This window comes from Oryctolagus cuniculus, chromosome 2, assembly GCF_051225735.1.
Source record: "Oryctolagus cuniculus isolate XC-2025 breed Fujian yellow rabbit chromosome 2, ASM5122573v1, whole genome shotgun sequence".
Taxonomy (NCBI): domain Eukaryota; kingdom Metazoa; phylum Chordata; class Mammalia; order Lagomorpha; family Leporidae; genus Oryctolagus; species Oryctolagus cuniculus.
The window spans coordinates 10,177,159-10,202,500 of record NC_142868.1 but is presented as its reverse complement, the minus strand read 5'-3'; the positions used below and the strand labels follow the sequence as shown (position 1 = coordinate 10,202,500).

The 25,342-nt window shown below is 37.9% G+C and overlaps 1 protein-coding gene across 4 annotated transcripts in view; it reads right to left on the bottom strand.

Moving 5' to 3' along the window:
* Nucleotides 1–25,342, bottom strand: part of CPEB2 (cytoplasmic polyadenylation element binding protein 2) — a 71,600-nt gene that overhangs the window by 3,594 nt on the left and 42,664 nt on the right. For all 4 annotated transcript variants that reach the window (XM_051830084.3, XM_051830094.3, XM_051830096.3 and 1 more), the window contains 6 exons: nt 16,323–16,493; nt 14,907–14,996; nt 9,743–9,861; nt 9,347–9,461; nt 5,529–5,710; nt 1–429 (listed from right to left, as the gene is read on the bottom strand). The exon at nt 1–429 is cut by the window's left edge and continues 3,594 nt beyond it. In XM_051830084.3, the coding sequence (XP_051686044.3) occupies nt 202–429; nt 5,529–5,710; nt 9,347–9,461; nt 9,743–9,861; nt 14,907–14,996; nt 16,323–16,493 (905 nt within the window). In that variant the 3' untranslated portion in view covers nt 1–201. The remainder of the gene's footprint in view (nt 430–5,528; nt 5,711–9,346; nt 9,462–9,742; nt 9,862–14,906; nt 14,997–16,322; nt 16,494–25,342) is intronic.

Below are 25,342 nucleotides of genomic sequence, written 5' to 3'. Positions count from 1 at the left end.
AATTAGTAAGCCTGAGATGTAGGGTTTTGGTGAAAAACAAGAGGCTTGTAGTGTTTTGGCTGCTGATAAAGATGCATGTATTGATAGCTGGGGTGAAAAGCAGAAGAATGCACTTATTTCTTCTGCATGTCAGTATCTTCAGACACAGGAAGCCACATGCACCCTTTCCTCCCTCGTTAAACAGAGGCCGGTGTGCTATTCTTAGTTCCAGCGAAAGTGGATCTGACGTGGGCGATCAGCACCTTCCTTCACCAATGGCTTATGGAACTCACGTCCTGCACGAGAGTGGATATTTGCCCAACAAAACTCACAGTAATACTGCAGGCAAGTGACATTGGCACAAAAGAAGGGAGCAAATTTTCCACCACAGCGTGCGCCCTGGCATTCATCACACATCTGGTCATCTAGCACATATGGCTTTACCTCCACCTAGAAAAAGAGGAAGACAAAAATGTCTCATTAGAGTTTGCTCATGAAAACAAATTAGGAATAATTTAAAACGTTTATATGGTGTACCAGATAAAAGGACCAGCATTGAAATTTGAGAAAACAGGAAGTTTCTCAGAGAGGCATCTTTACCATATGGGTTAAAAAAAAAATCGGGAATGGGTGTTTGGTGCAACAGTTAAAACAAAACGCTGCTTGAGATACCTAAACCCCATATCAGACTGCCTGGGTTTGAGTCTTGGCTCCACTTCTGATTCCAGCTTCCTGCTAAGGTACACCCTGGGAGGCAGCAGATGTGGACTACTGCCACCCACCCATGTGGGAGATGTAGGTTTGAGTTCTGGTCTCCTGGCTTCTGTCTGGCCTAACCATGGGTGTTATAGGCATTTGGGGAGTGAACCAAAGGATGGAAGAACTCTGTCTCTCTGCACTTCAAATAGAATAAAATCAGTCATCTTTTCTTGTGCTAATTGTCTTTTTACATACAATCTTTTCATGTTCATAACTGGCTGTGTGGTTAAATTATGTGTACTTAATTTGGTAATCTTGTTTATTTAAAAACTTTTTTTTACTAACTTATTTATTTGAAAGGCAGAGACAGAGAGAGCAGCCATCCGTTGGTTCACTCCCCAGATGCCTACAACATCTTGGGGCTAGGCCAGCCTGATGCTTCAGAAGAATATAAACTAAAGGGTGTTTATTATATTTTCCACAGATAGAAGATACTTTTTTAAAAAAGAAAAACAACAGGATTATCAAGTAGCCATTGAAGACAAATAGCGCTCACATCCCTCCCTCCCCACCCCATCACAATACCACCTGTGAGATGGGCCACCTAGGCACTGACTTGGCAGCCTTGTCTCCTGCAGGTCAGAGCTGCAGCTTGCTTGTAAATAATTGTATAGACAAACCAAAACTGCACATAATCTAATGAAGGGCACATCTAGGCTTCCGAGGGTGTGTAAGATATAAAGTAAAAGCTTCACTGTGAAGGCTGACTCAGCAGAAGATGGCCAACTGCAGTCAGCTCTGAATGGTACAGATCTTTCAACCTCAGCCTCCACATCTGTGAACTGAGAATAACAGCACCTGTCTCAGAGTTGGGAGGATTGCATTAGACATGTGAAAGCATAAGACAGTTCTTGGCACATGGTGAATACTCTGAATATCAGAGGTGACCACTGATAGCTATGACTGCCTTGTGATAATTTCTTGAATGGGAGGTTATTACCTTTGTCTGGCTGAATAGTGCCAGATGGCCTAAGATCTCAGTTGTTACTTTAGAGAGGACAGAAAATTGAGTGTTTTGAAGGGCTGACATTTGAGATAAAGCAGAATTTTCCCATGGTAAAAAATAATGACCCAACAACTTCTATTCTGAATGCAGTCTACTGAAATACTTGTATGTGGACAGAAAATGAATACCTCAGGATATTCTCTGCAATATCAGTTGTAAGAATGAAACAGACTGAAAACATCAAAAAATTGATGAAAAGTGCTGTAGGACAAACATCTGATAGGAAAGTAATGGGATTACATTATTGTTCATATTTGTATTCTATTGATTAGTGTTAGGAAAAGCATCCTTTATATACAGTGGGCATTTTGCTTTTCTGAATTGCCTCTTTATATCCTTTGCAGATTTTCCTGCTATTGTTTCTTTTTTTTTTTCATTGATTTATGAAGTTTTCTTTGCCAGGTAAGAATTTTTTCCAAGAGTAATTAACTTTTATTTACTTTTCAAAAGTTTTAAAGCCTTGAAGGGGCACAGCATCACGTGAGTTCTGTGTCCAGTGGCTTTTGCAGTAAAGCTGCTTTGGAACCATGCCACTGTTTCTATGAGCACGAGTTACCTTTCCCTAGATTACTCTGGTTTTGTTAGGTTCATGGGCAGGGAGTCACTGTGTTGTTCTGTGCTCTGTGCATATATAACACATTTCTTGTCTGAAGAGAACTCAGTTCCGTCATGTGCATAAACACCTTCAATTTTAAGAAGTGTCCTCTTTTGTTCTGGAGACCCTGCTTACAGACAGCAAAAATGGCCTTGCATCGCAGCCTGCCAGACATAGCTGCCTTTTAGAAGTCTTGTTCCAAAGCTCCAAGATGTTGGAAAGAGCCAGTTAAGAATTTCTAATTGGTTTTCCAGTGATGCTTGATTTGTAAAACACTTTTTGACACAAATTGAAATTTTTAAGCTCAATTTTTATCTCTCAATTTGTTTCTTTATTAATTCTATCTTTCTTTTTCCAGGCTGTGATTTTTTTATTATCTCTATTACAATGATAATCAAGGAACAGCATTACTTAACAAAGGTAGCATAAGAATTGTTTTCCACATTTTATTTGAAAAGTGTGGGGAGAGAGAGAGAGGGAGAGAGAGAAAGAGAGAGAACGAACATGGGGGCCAGGTGGGAGTGGGGAGGATCTTCTATCTGCTGGTTCACTCCTGAAATGCTCAGAATAGCTGGTGCTGTTGCAGACCAAAACAAGGAGCCAAGAACTCCATCTGAATTTCCCATGAGGGTGGCAGAGACCCACGTACCTGGGCTTTCATTAGCTGCAGAAACTTGGATGGGAAGCAGGAGTGGGAACTGGAATCAGGCACTCTGATATGGGATGTGGGTATCCCAAGAGGCAACTTAACCACTGCACCAAATGCTGCCCCAAGAGTCACTGCACATCATATCACTGGAGCATAAGCTTTATAAAGCCCTGCTATACCGTCTGCATCGCAGGCCAAGTACAGAAGAGTCTCAGTGGGCGGGGCCCAGATGTCAAAACCTTCCTAAGTTCCCAGGAGACCAATGTACAGCTGAGGTTGAGAATCACAAGACTAGAGGAACTGAGGCTGGCACTGTGGTGCACTGGGTTAACACCCTGGCCTGAAGCACCGGCATCCCAGATGGGCGCTGGTTTGAGACCTGGCTGCTCCACTTCCAATCCAGCCCTCTGCTATGGCCTGGGACAGCAGCAGAAGATGTCCCAAGTCCTTAGGCCCCTGCAACCATGTGGGAGACCTGGAAGATGCTCCTGGCTCCTGGCTTCGGATTGGCGCAGCTCCAGCCATTGTAGCCAGTTGGCGAGTGAACCACTGGATAGAAGACTTTCCTCTCTCTCTCTCTCTGCCTCTCCTCTCTGTGTAACTCTTTCAAATAAATAAATAAATTAAAAAAAAAAAAAGACTAGAGGAGCTTGTAGGTGCAAATCACTTCAAAAAGTGGTTGTATAGACATCTGAGTAGAAGCAGAGTCCCTTCTCTTAAGATAATTTTTTTTAGAGGGCAGAGGGGACAATATTTTCTGTAGCAATGCAAATATTTATTTTCATTTTATTTGACAGGTAGAGTTACAGACAGTGAGAAAGAGACAGAGAAAAAGGTCTTCCTTCTGTTGGTTCACTCCCCAATTGGCCGCTACGGCCGGAGCTGCGCTGATCTGAAGCCAGGAGCCAGGTGCTTCTTCCTGGTCTCCCATGTGGGTGCAGGGGCCCAAGCACTTGGGTCATCCTCCACTGCCCTTCTGGGCCACAGTGAAGAGCTGGACTGGAAGAGGAGCACCAGGGACTAGAACCCAGCGCCCATATGGGATGCCAGTGCCGCAGGCAGAGGATTAACCAAGGGAGCCATGGCGCCGGCCCTCGTAGCAATGCAAATAAAAAAGCCATTCTGTATTGCTGAACTGAACCTATTCTGTACTTCCTTTCTAAATGGTATGATTTGGTGATTATAACGATTACTTCCACAGTACATTAGTATTAACTAACCAGCTTTTCTGAACCCCAAAGTAGTCTTTTAATGTGCCAAAAAGCCTGAAAAGAGGCTTCAAGAAATTGTTACACTGGGAAAATAACAACCCATTCAAGTTAATATTTATTTGGAAATAAAAATAATTTATCCCATATTCTCAGTATATCTCAGTTGTACTACAAATGTAAAAAAATGATTATTTTAGAATACTGGTTAACTGTACTGGAACAACTCAGAGATTTTAGTATAAAATAGATTTGTTAATGGACAACTGAGTTTTGCTTCCTTTTCCCTATATTAGATGGCAATCAGTACTCAGAATTACTCCACAGGGTAGCTTTCAGTTATCATTCATAGATCTTCTTAGAAGTTCTCACTGGGATGACCTAAGTAACAGTATGAAAGAGCCAATGCTTTAACTTCCATCAATTACTTTAGGTATGTGTGTTTATTTTAATTTTATGACAAATGAAAATTGAAAAATATCACTTACTGTTTACTGAATTGTTCTAAGCACTTACATGTATTTGAATTCACCTAATCCTCAAAATAATTGGGAAATTATTGAAAAAACATACTTTTTTTGTTTTCCATTTTGTAAGTGAGGAAAAACAGCATAATGAAGGCTAATTTGCCCAGAACTACAGAGAAAATGGTAGTCAGGGATGTGATCCCAGACATGGTGGCTCCAGAGTGCAAGCTTAGAAAACAAGCCGCGTTTCCACAGTTAGAAGGATAGTTGAGTGCTTTTTTTTTTTTTTTTTTTTTTAAATTTTTGACAGGCAGAGTGGACAGTGAGTGAGAGAGAGAGAAATGTCTTCCTTTGCCATTGGTTCACCCTCCAATGGCTGCCGCGGCTGGGCTGCTGCAGCCGGCGCATCATGCTGATCCAAAACTAGGAGCCAGGTACTTATCCTGGTCTCCCATGTGGTTGCAGGGCCCAAGGACTTGGGCCATCCTTCACTGCACTCCCAGGCCATAGCAGAGAGCTGGCATGGAAGAGGGGCAACCAGGACAGAACCCGGCGCCCCGACTGGGGCTAGAACCCGGTGTGCCGGTGCCGCAGGCGGAGGATTTGCCTATTGAGCCACGGTGCCGGCCGATAGTTGAGTTTTATGAGCACATATAAAAATCTGACATGGCTTTAAAATGACAACATTCTTATATTATACTCAAGGTTTAAAGTATGTTCAAAGATTTTTACATTTGAAGAGTATTTTGATATAATACCCTTTAACCCTAAGAATTAAAGGAGTATCAAAATAGTGTTTGAACTGTCTGAATTATATTATTAACTCCTTATTATGACATAAGTGATTTCTTAGTATACAACTTACTCGTTTATCAATATCACCATGCTGAAGCTGAACAAATCGAGCACTAATGGCAGCAATGTAGCTCTGCTGATTGGAGAAAGCAACTCGCCCAGCACCTTTTGGGTATTTTAGCTCAGGATCCGTATCAATTCCTGCATAACAAACTCCACCATACAGCCGGTCCATGATCATAGCAAGTTCCACTTCAAAAGGAAAAGAGGTGCACATCAAACATGAGGAAAAACATTGTAAGCACGTTTTTCATTTCTAAGGAAAAGCCAATGGGATACAAACGTTTAACCAGGAAAAGGACATTAGACAAGCAGTCATTAAAGCAGAGACAGGGATTAAGGGAGCCTTTTTTCCCTCTTCAAATTAGGCTCATTACCCCCAACATCTACTCATCTACCAGCACTAGACCCATTAAACTCATTTACTCTTGTCTTCTCTCCTGGGGTGAATAAACAGTGCCGTGCTCCTCTCTAAATTCATCCTTTGACCTACATTCTAGATCCCATCCACTCTCATTACGGAAGGACACTGCTTTCCAATTCTCCTTCTGCACCGTCAGTTTTCTCCTCATACCTGACCATTCCCCAAGCATTCTATAATTTGTCCCAACTTTAAAAAAAAAAAAAAAAGTTCTCATAGCCCGACTTCGTCTTCTCAACTACTGACTCACTTCTCTGTTCCTCTTTAGAGTCAAATTTTTCAAATTTTTTCCTGTACCCCCAATTCCTCTTCTTCCATTCTTTATCCAATCTTTTCTAATCAGACTATCACCCTTGAACTCCATTTTAATGGCTCACATGTCCCTACTGCCAGGTTCCATTGTCAAACTGCTTGTAGGCAGCATTTAGCATACACAATCTCTTCCTTCTCCCTGGAACACTTTCTCCATTTGGCTTCTAAGATACATTAATAATTCTATTTCTATCTCCTTGATAACTTCTTGGTGGTCTTCAATGATAGTTCTTCTTCAACTCTTCAATTTTTCATTGTCAGAGTCTCCTAATTTTTTTGTCTTTGTATCTCACCAGGCTTTGGTGACTTTATCCCATGTACAGCTTTACATACTATCCATATGTTTCAAGCTCCCAACTTTATATTTCTAGTCTAGGCTTCTGCCTGGACTCCAGAGTCATACAAACAATGTCTACTGGATAACTCCTATTGATATTTAACAGACACTGCAACATTCAGTGTGTTAAAAGTGTAACACACATAAAAATCATCTCTATCCCATTATTTCTGCAGTGAGTTTTGCTGGCCCAACTGGTAAGCAACAAGAAGGATGATGCCAAGTCAAGATCCTTTGCTTCCTCCTGTTTTCCTTTTCCTCACTGCACATGTAATCCTGTGAACTTGAATTTCATAACATATCTAGAATCCATCTATTTACCTCCATTACTAACATCCTGTTGGAAGTGATCACTATTTTATTATATGATTCATGGTACTAGCCTTATCTCTTTGTTTTTGACCTTGCTTTCCTATTTACCTTTAAAATAGCAGCAAGAATGATTCTCTTAAAATATATACCAGACATCCATTAACTTAATTGAAATTTCTATTTAGGATTTCCTTTTTTAAAATTTTATTTAGTAAAAATAATTTTCCAAAGTACACTTTATGGATTACAATGCCTTTTCCCCCCATAACTTCCCTCCCACCCACACCCCTCCCATCTCCCGCTCCCTCTCCCATTCCATTCACATCAAGATTCATTTTCAATTATCTTTATATACAGAATATCAATTTAGTATATATTAAGTAAAGATTTCATCAGTTTGCACCCACAAAGAACATAAAGTGTAAAATACTGTTTGAGTACTAGTTATAGCATTACTTCACATTGGCCAACACATTAAGGACAGAGATCCCACATAAGGAGTAAGTACACAGTGACTCCTGTTGTTGACTTAACAATTTGACACTCTTGTTTATGGCGACAGAAATCTCCCTAGGCTCTAGTCATGAGTTTCCAAGGCTACGGAAGCCTTTTGAGTTCACCGACTCTGATCATATTTAGACAAGGTCATAGTCAAAGTGGAAGTTCTCTCCTCCCTTCAGAGAAAGGTAGCTCCTTCTTTGATGGCCCCATTCTTTCTGCTGGGATCTCACTTGCAGAGACCTTTCATTTAGGTTTTTTTTTTTTTTTCCTTTTTTTTTTTTTTTTTTTTTTTGCCAGAGTGTCTTGGCTTTCCATGCCTAAAATACTCTCATGGGCTCTTCAGCCAGATCTGAGTGCCTTAAGGGCTGATTCTGAGGCCAGAGTGCTGTTTAGGACATCTGCCATTCTATGAGTCTGCTGTGTATCCCACTTCCCATGTTGGATCGTTCTCTCCCTTTTTTATTCTATCAGTTAGTATTCACAGACACTAGTCTAGTTTTTGTGATCCCTTTGACTCTTAGACCTATCCGTGTGATCAATTGTGAATTGAAATTGATCACTTGGACTAGTGAGATGGCATTGGTACATGAAATCTTGATGGGATTGTATTGGAATCCCCTGGCACATTTTTACTAATAGTGCCACAAACTTGTGTTCAAAACCAAGATCACAACCTTACCTCCTAACCTACACTCTTCTCCAGGGTCCTTACATCTCAGTAAAAGGTACCACTATCTGCCTTGTGGCTTAAAATTGGAAGCTGAGATTCAGCCTTGCAGTTACCTCATACGTATCTGTGACATCTGTTCAGCTGGCTCTTTTCCCACTACCATTACTAACCCAAGCTATCCTTGTGTTGTTTTTTTTTTTTTTTTCTGGGTTGCAGTAATAGGCTCCTAAACTAGTCTACACATATTTATTCAATCTTGCTCCCCTCCCTATGAGGCATTTGCCAAATTGATCTTTTATAACTATAAATATGACCACATTCCTCCTCTGCCTAAAAACTCTTTAATGGTGTTCCTTTCCTCTGAGTACAAATATTACTTTTTCCACATCTTCTTGTGTTTCCCCTCCCTCACTCTCTTTGCTTCCTTCAATTCCTCTAAGGAACCCTGCTTTGAGCCACTCAAGATTTTGGAATATGCTGTATCCTTTGTCTGAAACACACTCCCCACATCCCTCCTACCATATCACCCTGACTCCTTCTAATCAATCTTTATGGGTCATCTCAAATACCAGTATCTTTAAGATAAAAACTATATCACATTGCCTTGTGATATGCTCCTCTACTCCCTGTAGTCTTCATAGCAATCATCATTTCTGTTAAGCATCCACACTGTGAACAGATATTTAACACATTCTCCTAAGACTGGAAGATGATGTTCTCAGTGATGGGAATCACTGATATACTCCACACGGTGCATGGCACACACAGTGGGCATTTACATCTACAGCTGTGTTTCTATAGGTCATCTTTCAATAGATTCTTAGTTCCTTGTTAACAATAAACAGAAGTTTACCACTCACTCATCTGAAATGCTACTTTAGTTGATAGTTAAAATACAAAAAAAGAAAAAAATCCATTTTTTTTCAAACACCAGAATCAACCCACATAAAATAGAACCCAAATTCTCACATATGAGAGAATGAGTTACATTTACAAGTCAGAAGTATTTAAGTAGCTTCTTCTCATAGAATCTGTTTGGGAGTTAGTTATTAATATGGACAGATGAGCTTTCACCTTTCCAGCTACTTGAGTTTCATATGGGGGTCACAGAATTAGTCTCAAAATTCTATGGACAGCAAACAGTGGAGCATGAGACACTGCCTCTGCCTAACCTAATAGTGTCACACACACAACTGCTGCCAAACAGTTGCTGAGTTGACAAATTCATATTCAAATATCTATTCTTTAAATCAAGTTTGTTAACATTTTACTTACCAGCCCTTAATGGCCTGGGAACGCCTCCAACAAAAATTGTTTTGCGGGGATCCAAAGGCTGAGAACCATCCATTACAAAATCGCTATCACTCAAATTCCAAGGACGAATTTGAACCTATGAAGAAAATTATATTTGGTCTTATTCTCTGGATAGCTCATGCTATTTTCTGCCAGTTAACACTGATTTTTTTTTACTGTTAAAAAATGTGTACAGTTGAATTTGTAAACAGATTACTGGTATAATTTTTTATCTGGATTCTATAAAATCACCTGGGTGTTTTCAAGACTGAACTCAACATGGGAGTTCAATTTTTTTTTTAATTCATTAACAACCACTTTAAAATAGTTTTGGAAAACTGGCATTTGTATCCCACAGTTCATGTGGTATCTGCTTACTGGTTTGTCCTTGATAGTAGGGCTGGAAACACACAGATAGAGCTTTCCATCCTCTTCAATACAAGCATCAATCAGTGCCTGAACTGAGCTCTCTTCTTGAAAGAGAAGGAATGCGTAGCCTGCAAGAATCATTGAAATGACACAATATGACAAGGCAAGCGATTTCACCCAAAATGTCAGTACTGTTTAGAAGATACATTTTTAAAAAAAATTATTTAAGAAGCATAGTGATAGAGGTGGGAAGGGGGAGAGAGAAAGAGAAAGCGAGAGAGCTCCCACTCTCTGAAATAGTCCCCAAATTTCTGCAAGGGCTAGGCTTGACTGGGCTGGATTCAGGTGAAACCAGGAGCCAAGAATGCAATCCAGGTTTCACACGTGTGTGGCAGGAGCCCAATTTTCTTGAGCCAAGATTGCTGCCTCCCAGGGTATGCTTTAGCATCCAGCTGGAGTCAAGAGCCAGAAACTGAACCCAGGCACTGCAACAGGGGAGGCGGTAGTCTTAACCTCTAGGCTAAAAGCCTACTCTCAGGAAACAGGTGATTTTGAAAAAAATAAAACTATCAAATAAGAGTAGAAACATTAAATACCTTCTATAGGAGAACAAAACAGAAAAATGGATACTCAGAAACACAATTTGCTACTCATACAGACTACTTAGTGACAGTTAACATACTTAGAACTTTATATGAACTATTTCATTTTTACTCTCACAAGTTGATGGAACATTTTTCCCAATTTACAGAAGAAAAAAACTGAGGTGCAAAGAAGTTAAATGCTTAAATTCAGTCTCAAACTAGGCAGTGATTTCAAATCCAGGTCAGTCTCAAGGTTTCTCACGCTGTCTCTAGTAATGATACTGCCTTCTTAAGGAACTTGATAGAACTGTCAGTGCTTATATATGAAGCTGGGTTTCTATGTATGCCCTTGTGGAACACAAGTTGTAGAGCACACTGTTGGACAAGAACATGCTTGGAAAGGCTCAGGAAATTCCATAAGCAGTTATTCAGCCAACTACTTGGTACGAGACTGATTTGAGTCCTCAACCTCTAGGTACCTCAGTTCTAGTTTCCCAAAAACTTTCAAACGATACTAAGAAAAGGCTACCCCAGGGAGGATGGAATGAAACATGTTCCCTAAGGATGGGTCAGAACTTTTAAATCAAATCTCTACTTAGGTGAGTAACAAGACATTTCTCAAAATATTTGGAGATGATGTTTACACTTGGACCCAATCTCCTGCTTAGAGTTCTGTACCACTGGGGAATATACTTTTCCTCCTTTTCTTGTGAGTAAGCAACTGTCATTGTTAATAAAAAAAACGCACCCAGCAGACAGAACAGACTTATTAAAAAAAGAAGGCATCAAAATATATATCGTATGTTAACTATTATGTGATTATTTTCAGCAGCGGTAACTATAAGTTTCCTAAAAACATCTCATCTTGACAACATTTTAATGCAAATAAATGTAGAGTATTATAATCTAGTCCCAATATGAAGCAGCTATCAAGCAGGCCATGTATGTCTGTTCGAAGAATAATTAAGAAGTGTGAGGTTACGTTCTACTCAGAATTAAAAAAAACTATAGCTTAATGGCATTTATGTGACAAAGGATTGATGTGGAATAAAAGTATTTTTGTAATAAAATTAAAATACTTGATTGGATAAAAAACCTTAAGTCATTCAACAAAATCTACATAAATAGAAACTTCCACAGGAAGATTACTGAAGATTAAAAGACATCTTAGATTTTCAATTGCTAAAAAAATTTGAATATGCTTGAAAATATGACAACTGTTTTCTTTAAGGCTTTAATTTTGATACAAACTAAGAATATGACGAGAACTATAAGTTTTGTAATACTCAAGAGGATTACTAAAACAGTATTTTAAATTCATTATTTTAATGTGGCTTAATTTTTAGTATTAGTACTGCTTAATTTAAAGTATATTAAATTTAATATTTTAATATTATTATTATTATTGTTACAAAAGAAATGTTTTTACCACAGAAGTTAATAAAGCAATATGGTAGGTGAATTATGACCTAGCTAATGCAAGCTATTAGCTATAAAAATATTCCTACAAAAAACACAGCCTATAATAGTTTTTTTGAGTTTATTAAAACAATCCAATAATCACATCAGTTGAACAATGTTCACTGTAAAGGAAATGCAGCCATATGTGTGGCTCAGCATCTCTGGGCTTGAGACAATGCTTTACTTACAAGGCAACTTCACCTGCTGGATGCAGACTCTATACTCATCATTTTCAAACTATGGAACATGTCAAATTATAGAAATGACAAAAATATTTGAAAAAACAAGGTTTGGGAACACTGGTCTTTGGGAATGACTACAACTATTAAGTACCAGAAAACTGACTTTTTATCCTATTTTTTTTTTCCAGTTTGAGAAGTTAAAAAAAAGTCTCAAAAATCACTGACAATGATGGCAACAACAATGAAGACAACTACTATTCTGGTTCATTAGATTTGTTCCAACCCAGACTACTAGGATTAGAACAAACTATCTCCTTATATGAATAAATGGTTGAAGTAACAACATGGATTTCTCTTAACCAAATCAATTCTCATTTCTTTCTAACACTACAGCTATCCCTCAGGATCCATGGGGGATTGGTTCAATAACTCCTTATGGATACCAAAATTCAGGTACTCAAGTCCCATGTATAAAACGGTGGAGTGCGTGCATATAGCCTATGCCTATCCTCTTGTATACCTTATAATATTCTATGTAAATAGCTGTTATAGTGTGTTGTTCAGAAAATGATGACAAGAAAAAAGTAGTATGTAAACATTCAGTATATTCACTATTTTTTCCCAATTATTTTCAACCTGCACTTTCAACCCTGAATACTGTACACTGCAAATTGGTTGAATGTGCAAATGCAGAACCCAGGAAAAGAGGCCTTACTGTGTTCTTCAACTCCTGTTTCAAGCTCTGTTCAACTTTTTATTCACTTAAATTGCAAAGTTCCTTTTAGATTTAACTCAAAATTTCTCAGTGACCATTTTCCCCACCTACTTAGTAATTCATCCTACAGTACTTATTATTGTATACAGGAATATTATTTTGGGGACTAGTTTTCATTCTAATAATTATTAAGTATATAAGAATACAAATATCAAAAGGTGAATAAAGACAGTCTTACAGACTAGCGAAATAAGCTGACATTAATAAATAATCACAGATTTGTAAAGATGTAAAAATGTGACACTGCAACTGTGAGGAGTACTGCGAAAGAGAAAGAAGGTGTTGGGAGCTGGGAGGGCCAGCACCAGGAGGAATGACCTCATTAGGTAGGTCCGCAGAGCTTTCCATGAGTAACTGAGGTCAACAGAGGAACATACAGAAAAGCTCTGGGGCAGCAGAGAGCAAGGCCACTTTGTTAGACTGGAAGAACAAATGGCAATAGAGGAAGAAGCAGTTAGAGGGGAGGCCAGGCAGGGCCAGTGTATGTTTGCCTTTATCTTAACAGTAAGAGAAATCACTGAAAGTTTTTAAGTAGAGGAGTAATGGGATAGTACCATGAGATGAATTTGCAGAGACCACTGTGCCTGTAACGGGGGTAAAAATTGCAGGGGGCAAGAGTTGTACACTGAACTAAAAGGATGGCTGAAGAAATCCAGGCAAGGCATGATGGCAGCGTAGGCAGGAACCTTAGAAACTGACAGGCATTTTTACTCAACAACCAAAACAAACAGTATAAAAGGACAGAGAGTAAAACCTTACACAATAGTTTAAAACTAAGCAAACAAATGGAGATTTCTCTCTATATGAAACTAATTTTCTCTTTAATCCAGAGGTTTGAGACCTCCTAAATACCAAAAGTGCTTGAAAACTAGAGTAAATGGAGAGAGGTCCATAATTTTAATCAGATTTGCATAGAGGCCTGGGATCCAGAATCCCTGTTCAAAAGACGTTCTTGATTCTGTATGTCCAAGATTAAAAACAAAAAACATTGCACTACTCCATTTCTCAAAAGAAAACAATTACAGAGGGTCTGTAAGTCTCAATAACAAAAAGTGAAGATGGTCCATAGAATTCATCACCAACAACTCTTAACTTGTTTTTGTGCCAATAACGTCTCTATCATGTTTCTTTTCTGAAACTTGAAGTCAGACTACTTATCAAATCTACAGGAGTATTTTTTACAGGCCTTCTGATTCACTCAGTAATGAGAATGATAGCATGTAAGAGGGAAATGCTAACTGGCCTGATATGATCAATATACATACTGTACATCTATCAAATGATTACAGTGTACCTCATGTTATCAGTTGAAAATTACACAAATATTTCAATGATGTTCAAAGAATCAAGTTAGCCTTTTAATCTCTTTTACTCACTTCACAAAATCTTCCATTGGCACTTCTGACTGAATTCATATGCTCAATTCTCTTTTCCCTTCTTTCCCTGTCACTGTGGGGGCAAGGTACAGTTCCTCTTCCCACAGATGGTGGCCTCAATCACGTGGTTGTGAACCTGAGTCAGTACAATTGATGATCTCTACCCTCAGACACTCAGTTACAGTACCAGCCTAGCAGTAAGTGACTGACAAAGCTGAGTGTCTGTCCTCTTCACATCTTGTTTCTTTATATAACTAGGGGTTAGAAAAAAGACCTAGCAGTTCACTTTCTTCTCTATTTAAATTATTATTCACCAACAGAGTAGACACTGCTTTTCTGTTTCATCTATTGTTATGTGGCACATGTGTAAATTTTATAACAAACTGCTCATAGCTTTGTATGAGTTTTTTTGCAACAAATAAATTATTCATAAAGATCTTCATTTTACTGTGTAGATGGATTTTTTTCAGATGTCCATATCTAAGTTATTGAGAATGGTGCTTTAGACAGAATTTGCTAATAGGAACCTATTAAGACATTATAAAATCACTGAAGTAAAAATGAAGCAAGCCTCTCGAGTCCTGTTTTTAAATAAAACAGAATAGTTCTCAGGATCCTTCTGCCCCAGTCATCCCAAGTAAGCAGCCTCTACAAATTACTCTGTTAATTTGTATACAAAGATGTGCTCCTAGTCAATTTCGAAGGAAAGGGAGCACACAGAGTAAGCAATTGATACTGTTTCTTTTGCTGTCTTGCAACTGATTCCCAGCAAATATTCACAATGAAAACTCTTACCTTTTGGTGGAAAGTAGGACTTGCTTTCTGCTTTATGAGGCCAATCTACTACCAAAGGGCCAAATCTCCGGAAGCTAGCAGTTATTTCATCTTAAGAAAGCACAACAATATGCATTAAGAATTAGTATTAATTATTCATTCTAATAAATTTTATATTTTTAAGTCACTATTAAGATTTAATATTTATATAAGTACCAAATAATCCATGACACATTACAATATAAATACTGGGAACATCTACTATCCTTAATAAAATATTACATAAAATTTATTTTCATTAATATAAATTCATTTTTAAAATGGAACATCAGCTAGAATAACAATTTTGTATAAATTTAAACATTTTATTAAATATTATGTGGATAGTAATGGCTTTATAGTGTACCAAATCATAAACAGTATTGGCTTAAAAAATGGCAGCATTATATCGAGCTAAAATATAGATCTATTATTGCTTCCCAAGTAAAATTATATTCTTACAGGAAAAAAGGTCTGACAAAATAGGATTTGAATAGCTATAATGACAATAAAATATATTAAGGTTTGATGCAAGCCAGATAGTTTCTATGAAATTCATATGGTGAAATCCAAGGATATGCTCTAAGTTACAGAAATCTTATTATACCTATTAATACTTATGATAACTTGTGGATATCAGAAACATTTAATAGTGTATTTCTCTCAACCTCACAAACATGATTTTAGTTATTCCTAATCTATCTTAAATTCTGTTTCCTTTGTTATTATTACATACAATTGTCACACTTTTTATTAGCTTCTAGGTTTCTATTTATGTTTAGTTTTAATTTATTTTTTTTGGTTTTATAGCCTCTTCTTCACCTATTTCTAAGATTTATTTATTTGAAAATCAGAGCTACAGAGAGGGAAGGACAGATCTTCCATTCTCTGGTTCACTCCCCAGAGGGCTGGGCCAGGTTGAAGCCAGGAGCCAGAAGCTTTATCCAGTCTCCCATGTGGATGGCAGAGGCCCAAGTACTTGGGCCATCTTCCAAAGTTTTTCCCAGGCCAGCAGCAGAGACCTCGATTGGAAGGGGAGCAGCTGGGACACAAACTGGATGCCATATAGGATGCCAGTGTTGCAGGCAGCAGTGCTATGCCACGATGCCAACCTCTTACCTATTTTTAATGGCAAATTTTCCTGTAAGAAGTTAAACTTTCCTTTATTTCATTGTGTATGCATGTATGTATGTATTTTATGGACATATATTCAAATATTTTAGAAAAATAAGTGACATAGGACATGAAAATCTTTCATAAAAATGCTCATATTTTCATATTTATTGTAAGACCTAAGGAATAAAAAGGAAAAAAAGTGCAACATGTTCACTCACATATTCCACTTTTTTTTTTTCATTTTTAGTATGTATTTTTTTACAGCCCAAATCACCACTTTACCTTCATCAATATCTGGAGGAAGACCACCAACAAAAACTTTTCGAGAGAACCGTTCTATCCGTTCTCCATTTTGATGAGCTGAATAACACGTGGGTGAATTCAAAACACTAACTTGATCACTGTGACCATCATCCAGCAAGCCATCATCTATTGGAAAGAGGGAAGAGCGACCTAAAATATAAGAAGAAATACAACCTGAATTTCAGAACTATGAAAATGCTAAATTAAAGTCAAGCATAAAAATATCAAAGACAAATTTCAAGGCAAACAAAGGTGGCCCAGGTGTTAAAAAAATAATTGTTAGAAATAATTTAGATACTTTGTGGTTTTCATTATCTGGTTTCAGAGAAATGCAATCTAAGAATTGCTTAGGGATAAACATAGTCATATGACAATAGTTATATTACAAAAGAAATACTACATCACATCAGTGTTTCATGGACAGCAGCAATAAAGCTAATGTGTGGGGACAGTTTGACAGGATGTCTAACAGTTTTAGAAACTGATGGCAGGAAGAAAGTGACACAGAATACACAGATAAGAAGATAATAATAATAATAATAATAAAACTACTTCCAGACCACAGTAACAAGTAAAACTTGTTAAGGTTAATGGCAACAAGTAAAACTTGTATATAAGATTTTGAACTAATTTATTACATGTGTACAAGTATACATACAGGTAAACAGGGCAGCTGCACATGTGCAAAATACAAAAAGGCATTCCCTTTAGGACTTCTCATGTCCATCTGGACCCACACTTTGGGAGTATACCCTTTTCTTTCTTTTTTTTTTTTTTTAAAGATTTATTTATTTTATCTGAAAGAGTTATAGAGAGGCAGAGGGAGAGAGGGAGAGAGGGAGAGAAGGAGAGACAGAGAGAGAGGTCTTCTATCTGCTGATTCACTCCTCAGATGGCCACAATGGCCAGGACTGGGCCAGGCTGAGCCAGGAGCCAGGAGCTTCATCTGGGTCTCCCACATGGGTACAGGTGCCCAAGGACTTGGGTCACCTTCTGCTGCTCTCCCAGGTGCATTAGTAGGGAGCTGGATCAGAAGCAGAGCAGACAGGGCTTGAACCAGCACCCATATGTGATGCCGGGGCTACAGACAGCGGCCTTACCTGCTATGCCGCAGCGCCGGCTCCAGAAGTACATCCTTTTATAAGGCACTCAGAAGCATTCCTGACACTAAACACTCAAGAGGGATCATAAAAAAGAAAAAGACCTAACAAAATACAGTCCCCTGCTCTCAATAAATGTAAATTAAGGAAGATCTACACATGTAACTACAGTAGTATCCACAGGAAAGCTTCAGAGAGATAGCATTCTGGAGGACAGAAGTCTGGCAAATGAAAAGGTAATTTCTTAAATCTCCAAGTGAAATTAGATAGCATTTAAGGTTCTAGAAAGGTAAAGGGATGGGGTTGGTGTTATGGCAGAGCATAAAGCTGCCACCTGCAATGCTGGCTCCCATATGGGTGCTGTTTTATGTCCTGGCTGCTCTACTTCTGATCCTGTTCCCTGCTAATGCATCTGAGAGAGCAGCGGAAGAAATACTTGGACTCCTGCACCCACATGGGAAACCTGGAAGAAGCTCCTGTCTCCTGGCTTTGGCCTGGCGTACTGCTAGCTATTGTGGCTGTCTGGGGGAGTGAACCAGCAGATGAAAGGTATCTCTCTCACTCTCTCTCTTCTTTCTCTGTCTCTCCCTCTAGCTCTTTTAAATAAATAAGTAAATAAATCTTAAAAAAAAAAGAAGGGTAGCAGTGCTTATTGAAGCATTACAGAGGGTAGGACATTTATAAGTAGGTCTGTTTATTGGAACATAGTTTTGAGTAAATTTTCTGCAAGGGAAGAGAAACACAAGAAAGCAAAAGAGAAAAAATGAATTTATTTAAGATAGAGATTAGTTGAAGCATGTCAGACAAAAAGAAAGTAAGAAATGGACAAGCCCTTTGCAGCTAATCAGAGTACTGAGCTTTGAATGTCATGCTACGACAATACTTTATTTAGTAAATGATGAAAAAAAAATCAACTGGAACCAGGAGTTCAAGCAAAGTTACAACTTCCCCGTGTTTTGGGAACACTTAGTTTAGCAAATACAAGTATTGATTAGGTGACTGGAAATGAGCAGATCAGAAACTGTGCAAAGAAAAAAATCTAAACAGTAAAATAAAGATGGGGAAAAATAGGGAGAAAGAATAGAAAAGGAGGAATCAAAGACAGGTTTCATGGGAGGGTTGCATGTGGGAGGGAAGTAATGGGGGGAGGGAAGCCATTGCAATTCATAAGCTGTACTTTGGAAATTTATATTCATTAAATAAAAGTTAAAAAAAAAGGAAGAAACTAAAAAAAAAAAGAAGAAGAATCACCTAACGAAAAAAAAAAAAAGATTTCAGGAAATAAGAATCAATAACTAAATATAAGGACAGTAAATACTTGAAACTCATACAAGAAAGTATAATAAGCTTTAGATGTATAAGTTTCATAAACTCATTCAATGTTCAGAAGAAAATACATGGTAGGATGTAGGAAATAGAATGGTGAAAAAAATGTAGTATTTCCCATAAAATTATTTAGAGTCAACTGATAGTTTAAAGTTCTTTGTAATATGAGTATTAGTGATACAAACTCCAGAGAGAAATGATATGGATAATTCTTTGGGAAACTTACAAGTAGAATGTTCAAAGAAGTAGAGAAAGGAGTGTTAAGAAAGACAAGAAGTCAAACATTACTGACAGTAGCACCAAAGAAAAATAATGCAATAAAAAAAGAACAATTTAGTAACAATATGAGATGTTAAGATAATGATTTTAAAAATTGACACTGTGTTTGAGGATGTGTATTATCTTCAAAAGTAGCAGCTTTAGCAAAGTTGGGTAGGAGTCACACTGCATGTAATTAAGAGTTCTGTGAAGTACAATATAAAATCAAGACTGTACTTTCAACAACTGTTCTAAAGAAGGAAAAAGAATATGAACATAATTGGGTTGTTTTTCTTTCACGATTAAGTGAAGGACTTTTTTGTGTAAGGAGACAATGTACATAATCTATAGCATGTGCCACAATATTTAAGGAACATTCAACATATAGTGTCATCAACGTGCTACCATCTTGAAAAATATGACACATAGTGATGCAAGTGATATAAACAAAGACGATAAGAAATGGGATGGCCTGCGTAAGACTGGGTGGGGGCTAGAAGAAAGGGACTGCTTTCCTGTAAGAGTGAGCTAGCTAGTTAGCTAGCAGCTGGATATAAAAAGTTTATAAGACAAAACAAGAAGGAGAGCGATCATATTTGGTATATGAAACAGGAATTACTTTACAGATTGAAACTTAGATTAAATAAAATGTTAAAAATCCATGTTCACTGAGTTATTAAACTTCCCAAATAATTTTGCTGCCAGAAATAGGAATCACTGAAGTATGAATGCCAATATTCTCAGCGATCAAGGAAAGCAAGCAAGCTCTTCATCAGGTACTGCAGTCTGAGTAGCCCTTGTCTGAAATGCCCAAGTTCACAGATGTTTCAGATTCTGGGATATTTTTGCATAGACTTTACTGGTTGAGCGTCCTAATTTAAAAATCCCAACAAAATCTGAAATGCTCAGTTTGTGTCCTCAAGATAAAAATCCTCCTCACAGACTTTCATCTTCAGAAAAAATATAGTTCATAAATGTTTAGACTCTAAAGAGCAACACAAACACAGTGACAAAATAAGCACTTCCAGGAAGAGGTGACTCAAGAATGACTTGAAATTTTGTTGACTGTAATATTGTAGGCACACTTGTATTACAAATATATTTTAATAACTATACTATGTCAATAACTATATAATATTCTTGCTAAAGTATTATATTTAATCTAACTATAAAAAACCTCTATAATCCATATGCCCATAGTCCATTAACCAAAGTTCAGCTAAACAAAAGATGTAAATGAAGGGTTAAGAACATTTTATACAATAACTAGACTAATAAGAATCTTCGTTGCTAAAATAATGACCTCTTTCAAGAAGCAAAAAAAAAAAAAAAAAAACCTATGGACTTAAAATAATCTTTTATAAGACAAGTTAACTGAATATAAATCATCAACAAAAATTGCTTCCTACACCTTAAAAAAAAGAAACTGAGGGGAAGGATACAAAAAAAATCTACATTTATAGAAAGATTTAGAGTTTTAAATCCATATTAGAAAACAAGAAGTTCTTATAAAACAAATCATCTAAGTTTCTGCCACAAAGAAAGCAGGAAAAAGAACAGCAAATTAAATACAAAGAGTAAAATGAAGGAAATTAAAAAACAAAATGAAAATCAATGACATAGAAAACAAAGACTGATGCTAGTGAAATCAGAAAGCCCAAAAGCCAGTTCTTTGAAAACTTATAAAATGGGCAAAATTCATCAAGAAAAAAAAAAGAAAACTCAAATTATGAATAGTAGGTGTGGGGATATATCAAGCAAAACAGAATTTACAGAGATTAGGGGCTGGCGTGATGGGTTAAGCTACTACCTCTGAGGCTACCATATGGGCAGCAGCTCATGTGCCAGCTGCTCCACTTCCTATCCAGCTGCTTGTTAATGGCCTGGGAAAGCAGGGGAAGGTGGTCCAAGTGCTTAGGCCCCTACTACCTATGAGGGACACCTGGAAGAAGCTCCTGGCTTTTGGCTTCTACTTGGTTCTGCCCAGGTTGTTGCAGCCACTTGGGGAGTGAACCAGTAACTGTAACTCTGACTTTCAAATTCATAAACAGGGGCCAGCACTGTGGCATAGTGGGTAAAGCTGCCCCCTGCAGTGCTGGCATCCCATATGGAGACCTGGCTACTCCACTTCCCATCCAGCTCTCTGTTATAGCTTGGGAAAGCAGTGGAAAATGGCCCAAGAGCTTGGGCCCCTGTACCCATGTGGTAGACTCGGAAAAAGCTCCTGTCACCTGGCTAGGGATTGGCGCAGCTCAGGCCTTTGTGCCCATCTGGGGAGTGAACCGGTGGATGGAAGACCCCTCTCTCTCTCTCTGCCTCTGGCTCTTTGTAACTCTGCCTTTCAAATAAATAAATAAATAAATCTTTTTAAAAAATTCATAAAAACATTTTTTAGCCTAAAAAGGGAAAAAGAGGAAAAACTATGCTAATAAATTCAAAGACTAGAGGAACTGAAAAAATTCCTTGAAAACTAGTCTTTCAGCACTGGAACAAAAATGAAAACAATATCTGAACAGTTTTATATCTGCTAAAGAAATTGGCACTATAACTTGAAAAACAAACTAAACACAAAATAAAAACTTCTAATAAAGAAAATTCCAGGTTTAGACATTTTTACTGGTAAGTAAACCAGACTTCAGAAAAAAAAGTAACAATTTTTCACAAATTCAAAGAATAAAAGAGGTAACATTCTGTAACTTGTTTTACAATCTTGATATTAAAACTTGGTAAGAACATTACAAGAAAACTATATATCAATATGCCCCATAAACACAGATGCAAATATTCTAATTAGTATGTTGAAGGGTATTCCAAAAATATATAAAAATACAAAATATATCATGATTAAGTAAATTCACTCCAGAAATGTAAGGTTGATTTGCCTTCTGAAAATGAATTACTATAATTTACATTAGTAAACCACAAGATAAATACCATACAATAAAATGTAAAGATGTGGACAATACATGTGATAAAATTCCACAACCATTCACCATAAAAAATATTCTCAGCAAGCAAGCTAGAAACAGGAGGGAATTTCCTCAGTCTGATAAGAGCATAAAAAAATGTTAAAGTCTTTCATGGTAAACTACAAAATGCTTTCCCTCCGAGGTTTGGAAGGATGTTCACTCTATTTCTGTCAGCATTGTCCTGGAGATACAACCAGTGCAAAAACAGGAGAACAAGAAAGTCACAAATACTGACAAGGAAAAACAAAATTGTCTTACTGACTTTATTTAGTAGTAATATAATTGCATATGCAAAATTTAAATGAATCAGAATAAGTAGAAATAATTGCATTCAGCAAGGGCACAAATGCAAAGGCCAATTTATATAAATCAATGCATTTCTAGATGTTAATAATAAATTGGGAAAACCTTCAAATATTAACATTCCCATCTCATCAAAGTCACCAAGTACTTCTGAATAATGAAAAAATAATATTTATGGCTTTTTGGCCGGTGCCGAGGCTCAATAGGCTCCTCTGCCTGCGGTGCCGGCACACCGGGTTCTAATCCCAACTGGGGCGCCGGATTCTGTCCCGGTTGCCCCACTTCCAGGCCAGCTCTCTCCTGTGGCCCGGGAGTGCAGTGGAGGATGGCCCAAGTGTTTGGGCCCTGCACCCCATGGGAGACCAGGAGAAGCACCTGGCTGCTGGCTTCAGATCAGCGTGGTGCGCTGGCTGCAGCATGCCAGCCATGGTGGCCATCCCAACAGCAAAAGGAAGACCTTTCTCTCTCTCACTGTCCACTCTGCCTGTCAAAATAATAATAATAATAATAATAATAATAATAATAATAATAATATTTATGGCTTTTCCACGGAAAAGGAAAAATGTGCTGAGAAATATCAAAAGATTGAAATAAATGGATGAAAGAAAAAAAATCAACATGTTAGATGTCAATTCTATCCAAATTATTTAATCTATAGATTTAATAAAATCCCACTGAAAAATTCTTGGATACGGCATTCTAGAAACTCACAAGCCAGTTCTAAAATTTATGATAAATCAAGACTCAGAGCAGTGAGAAACACACACGCAAAATCAATAAAACTATACTGGTTAGCTAGAGCTTTTAAGACCATTACAGTGTTAGAATAGACAAATGGAGAAATGGAATAAAATAGAACCACCCCTGCCATACACATACACATACACATACACATACACATACACATACACATACACATACACACACACACACACGGGTACATCAAAAAAACTTGTGGAAAATGGAATTACAATATTTTGGCCAAAAAAATTTGAGAATCATGTTGTTTTTCTTTTATTTATTTATTTATTTATTTATTGACAGGCAGAGTGGACAGTGAGAGAGAGAGAGACAGAGAGAAAGGTCTTCCTTTTTTCCGTTGGTTCACCTCCAATGGCTGCTGTGGCCGGCACACCGTGCTGATTTGAAGCCAGGAGCCAGGTGCCTCTCCTGGTCTCCCATGCAGGTGCAGGGCCCAAGCACTTGAGCCATCCTCCACTGCACTCCCGGGCCACAGCAGAGAGCTGGTCAGGAAGAGGAGCAACCGGGACAGACTCCAGTGCCCTGACCGGGACTAGAACCCAGGGTGCCGGCGCTGCAGGTGGAGGATTAGCCTATGGAGCTGAGGCGCAGGCCATTGTTTTTCATAATACATATTTTCCATGAACTCCCTAAAGACCTGCCCCAATACAGTCTCTTGATATTTTTCTGAGGTATCACTGTAGTTCAATATACAAATGAAAATCGTATTAATAAATGAATATCCAGTGAGGGGTGGAGGAAATGAATTTTAATCCCTGTGGGGAGCAACTCAGACTAGACTAAGTTACTCGAATTAAGACTTATTCTATGCATCTGCTCTCCCACAATATGGCGCTGGGAGAGGAGTAAACAGCTTCTATGCAGCTGCCTCCAGTTCAACCAATAAGCAGCAGGACCTGCTCCTGATTGGAGGAGAGCAGCATACTCGGTGTGTGGGTAGCAGAGTTGGGATTGGTGGAAGAGGACTATAAAGGAGGAGAGAGACAACATGCACCGGGAACATCTAAGGGGAACATCCGGAGAACATCTGAGCAGCCCCCAAGAGAGCCGGCCGGAGGTGTGCCGCTCCCCTGCGGAAGTGGGGAAAGTGGCAGGGGGGCCCGCCCTTCCACGGAGGTGGAAGGACGGCAGCCAACCCGGGAAGAACCAGCAGCAAACCCGGGAAGGGCCGAGCAGACAAAAGAACAGCGCAGGGTCTAGTGTCGCAGGGTCTAGTGTCGTTCCTCTGTGAAGAGGGGGAGCGACAAATCCCTACATGACACCATATAATTTCTTAAACTTAAAAGGTACTAATGATGGAAAAAAAACACACTTCATCAACATTAAATCATTCTTCCTGTTTCTCAAAAGATACTGCTAATATAGTAGAATGACAAGGAACACACTGCTAAAAAATACACATAAAGAAATCTCATAAATGAAGACAAACAGAACAAAAAATATAGTAAAATAGATTACAAACATATTAAAAGGTGCCTCAATATCATCCTCTATCATTAAGAAAATACAACTTAGAACCACAATCAGATAACACTGTTTACATCTATGAGAATGGACAATAGCAGAATGTCAACAATCCAAAGTCAGTCTCTATGAACAGTAATGCCACTCATCTTTATATATCCAAAAGAAATGAATGTTTATGTCCACAGAGACACACATACAAACAGGGTATACAAATCTTTATGGAAGCCTTATTCATAAGAAGCCCCAAGTGGATAATAACTCAAGATCTATCATAGTAGGGAAAAGGAGAAATAAAGTGTAATGTATTCATAAAATGACATTGTAAGCACAAATAAAAAATAACTGATGTAAATCAGGATCAGTAATATCTATATAATTTCTTAACAAATTAACAGTCCTCTTACAATTCCTCTTTAACTTGAGGTTGAAATTCAAAAATATTTCAAAGCAATTGCTTCTAAAATTTTAAAATGTTTTTCTTTCTTTTAAAAGAAGAGTTGGTGTAGTTGGCCTTAAGGCTCTTATTACAAGAACTAGAAATGTTTTTATTTCTCCGGGTAAATAATCTGGAATTTCCTTTGTTTTAAAAACATCAACAAAAAATTGGAAATGATATTAACTTGCAAATTCAATAGTCATACTATTTTTTAAAAAATATCATTTTGAGAGGCAGAGACAGAGAGAATACTCACACATGCAAGCATTCCTGTCTGTAGTGCCTCAATGCTGAGTGCTGGGTTTGGCTGAAGCCAGGGCCAGGAGTTCAACCCAGCTTCCTCAGCTGGGTGAAAGGGACTCAATTACTTGAGCCATC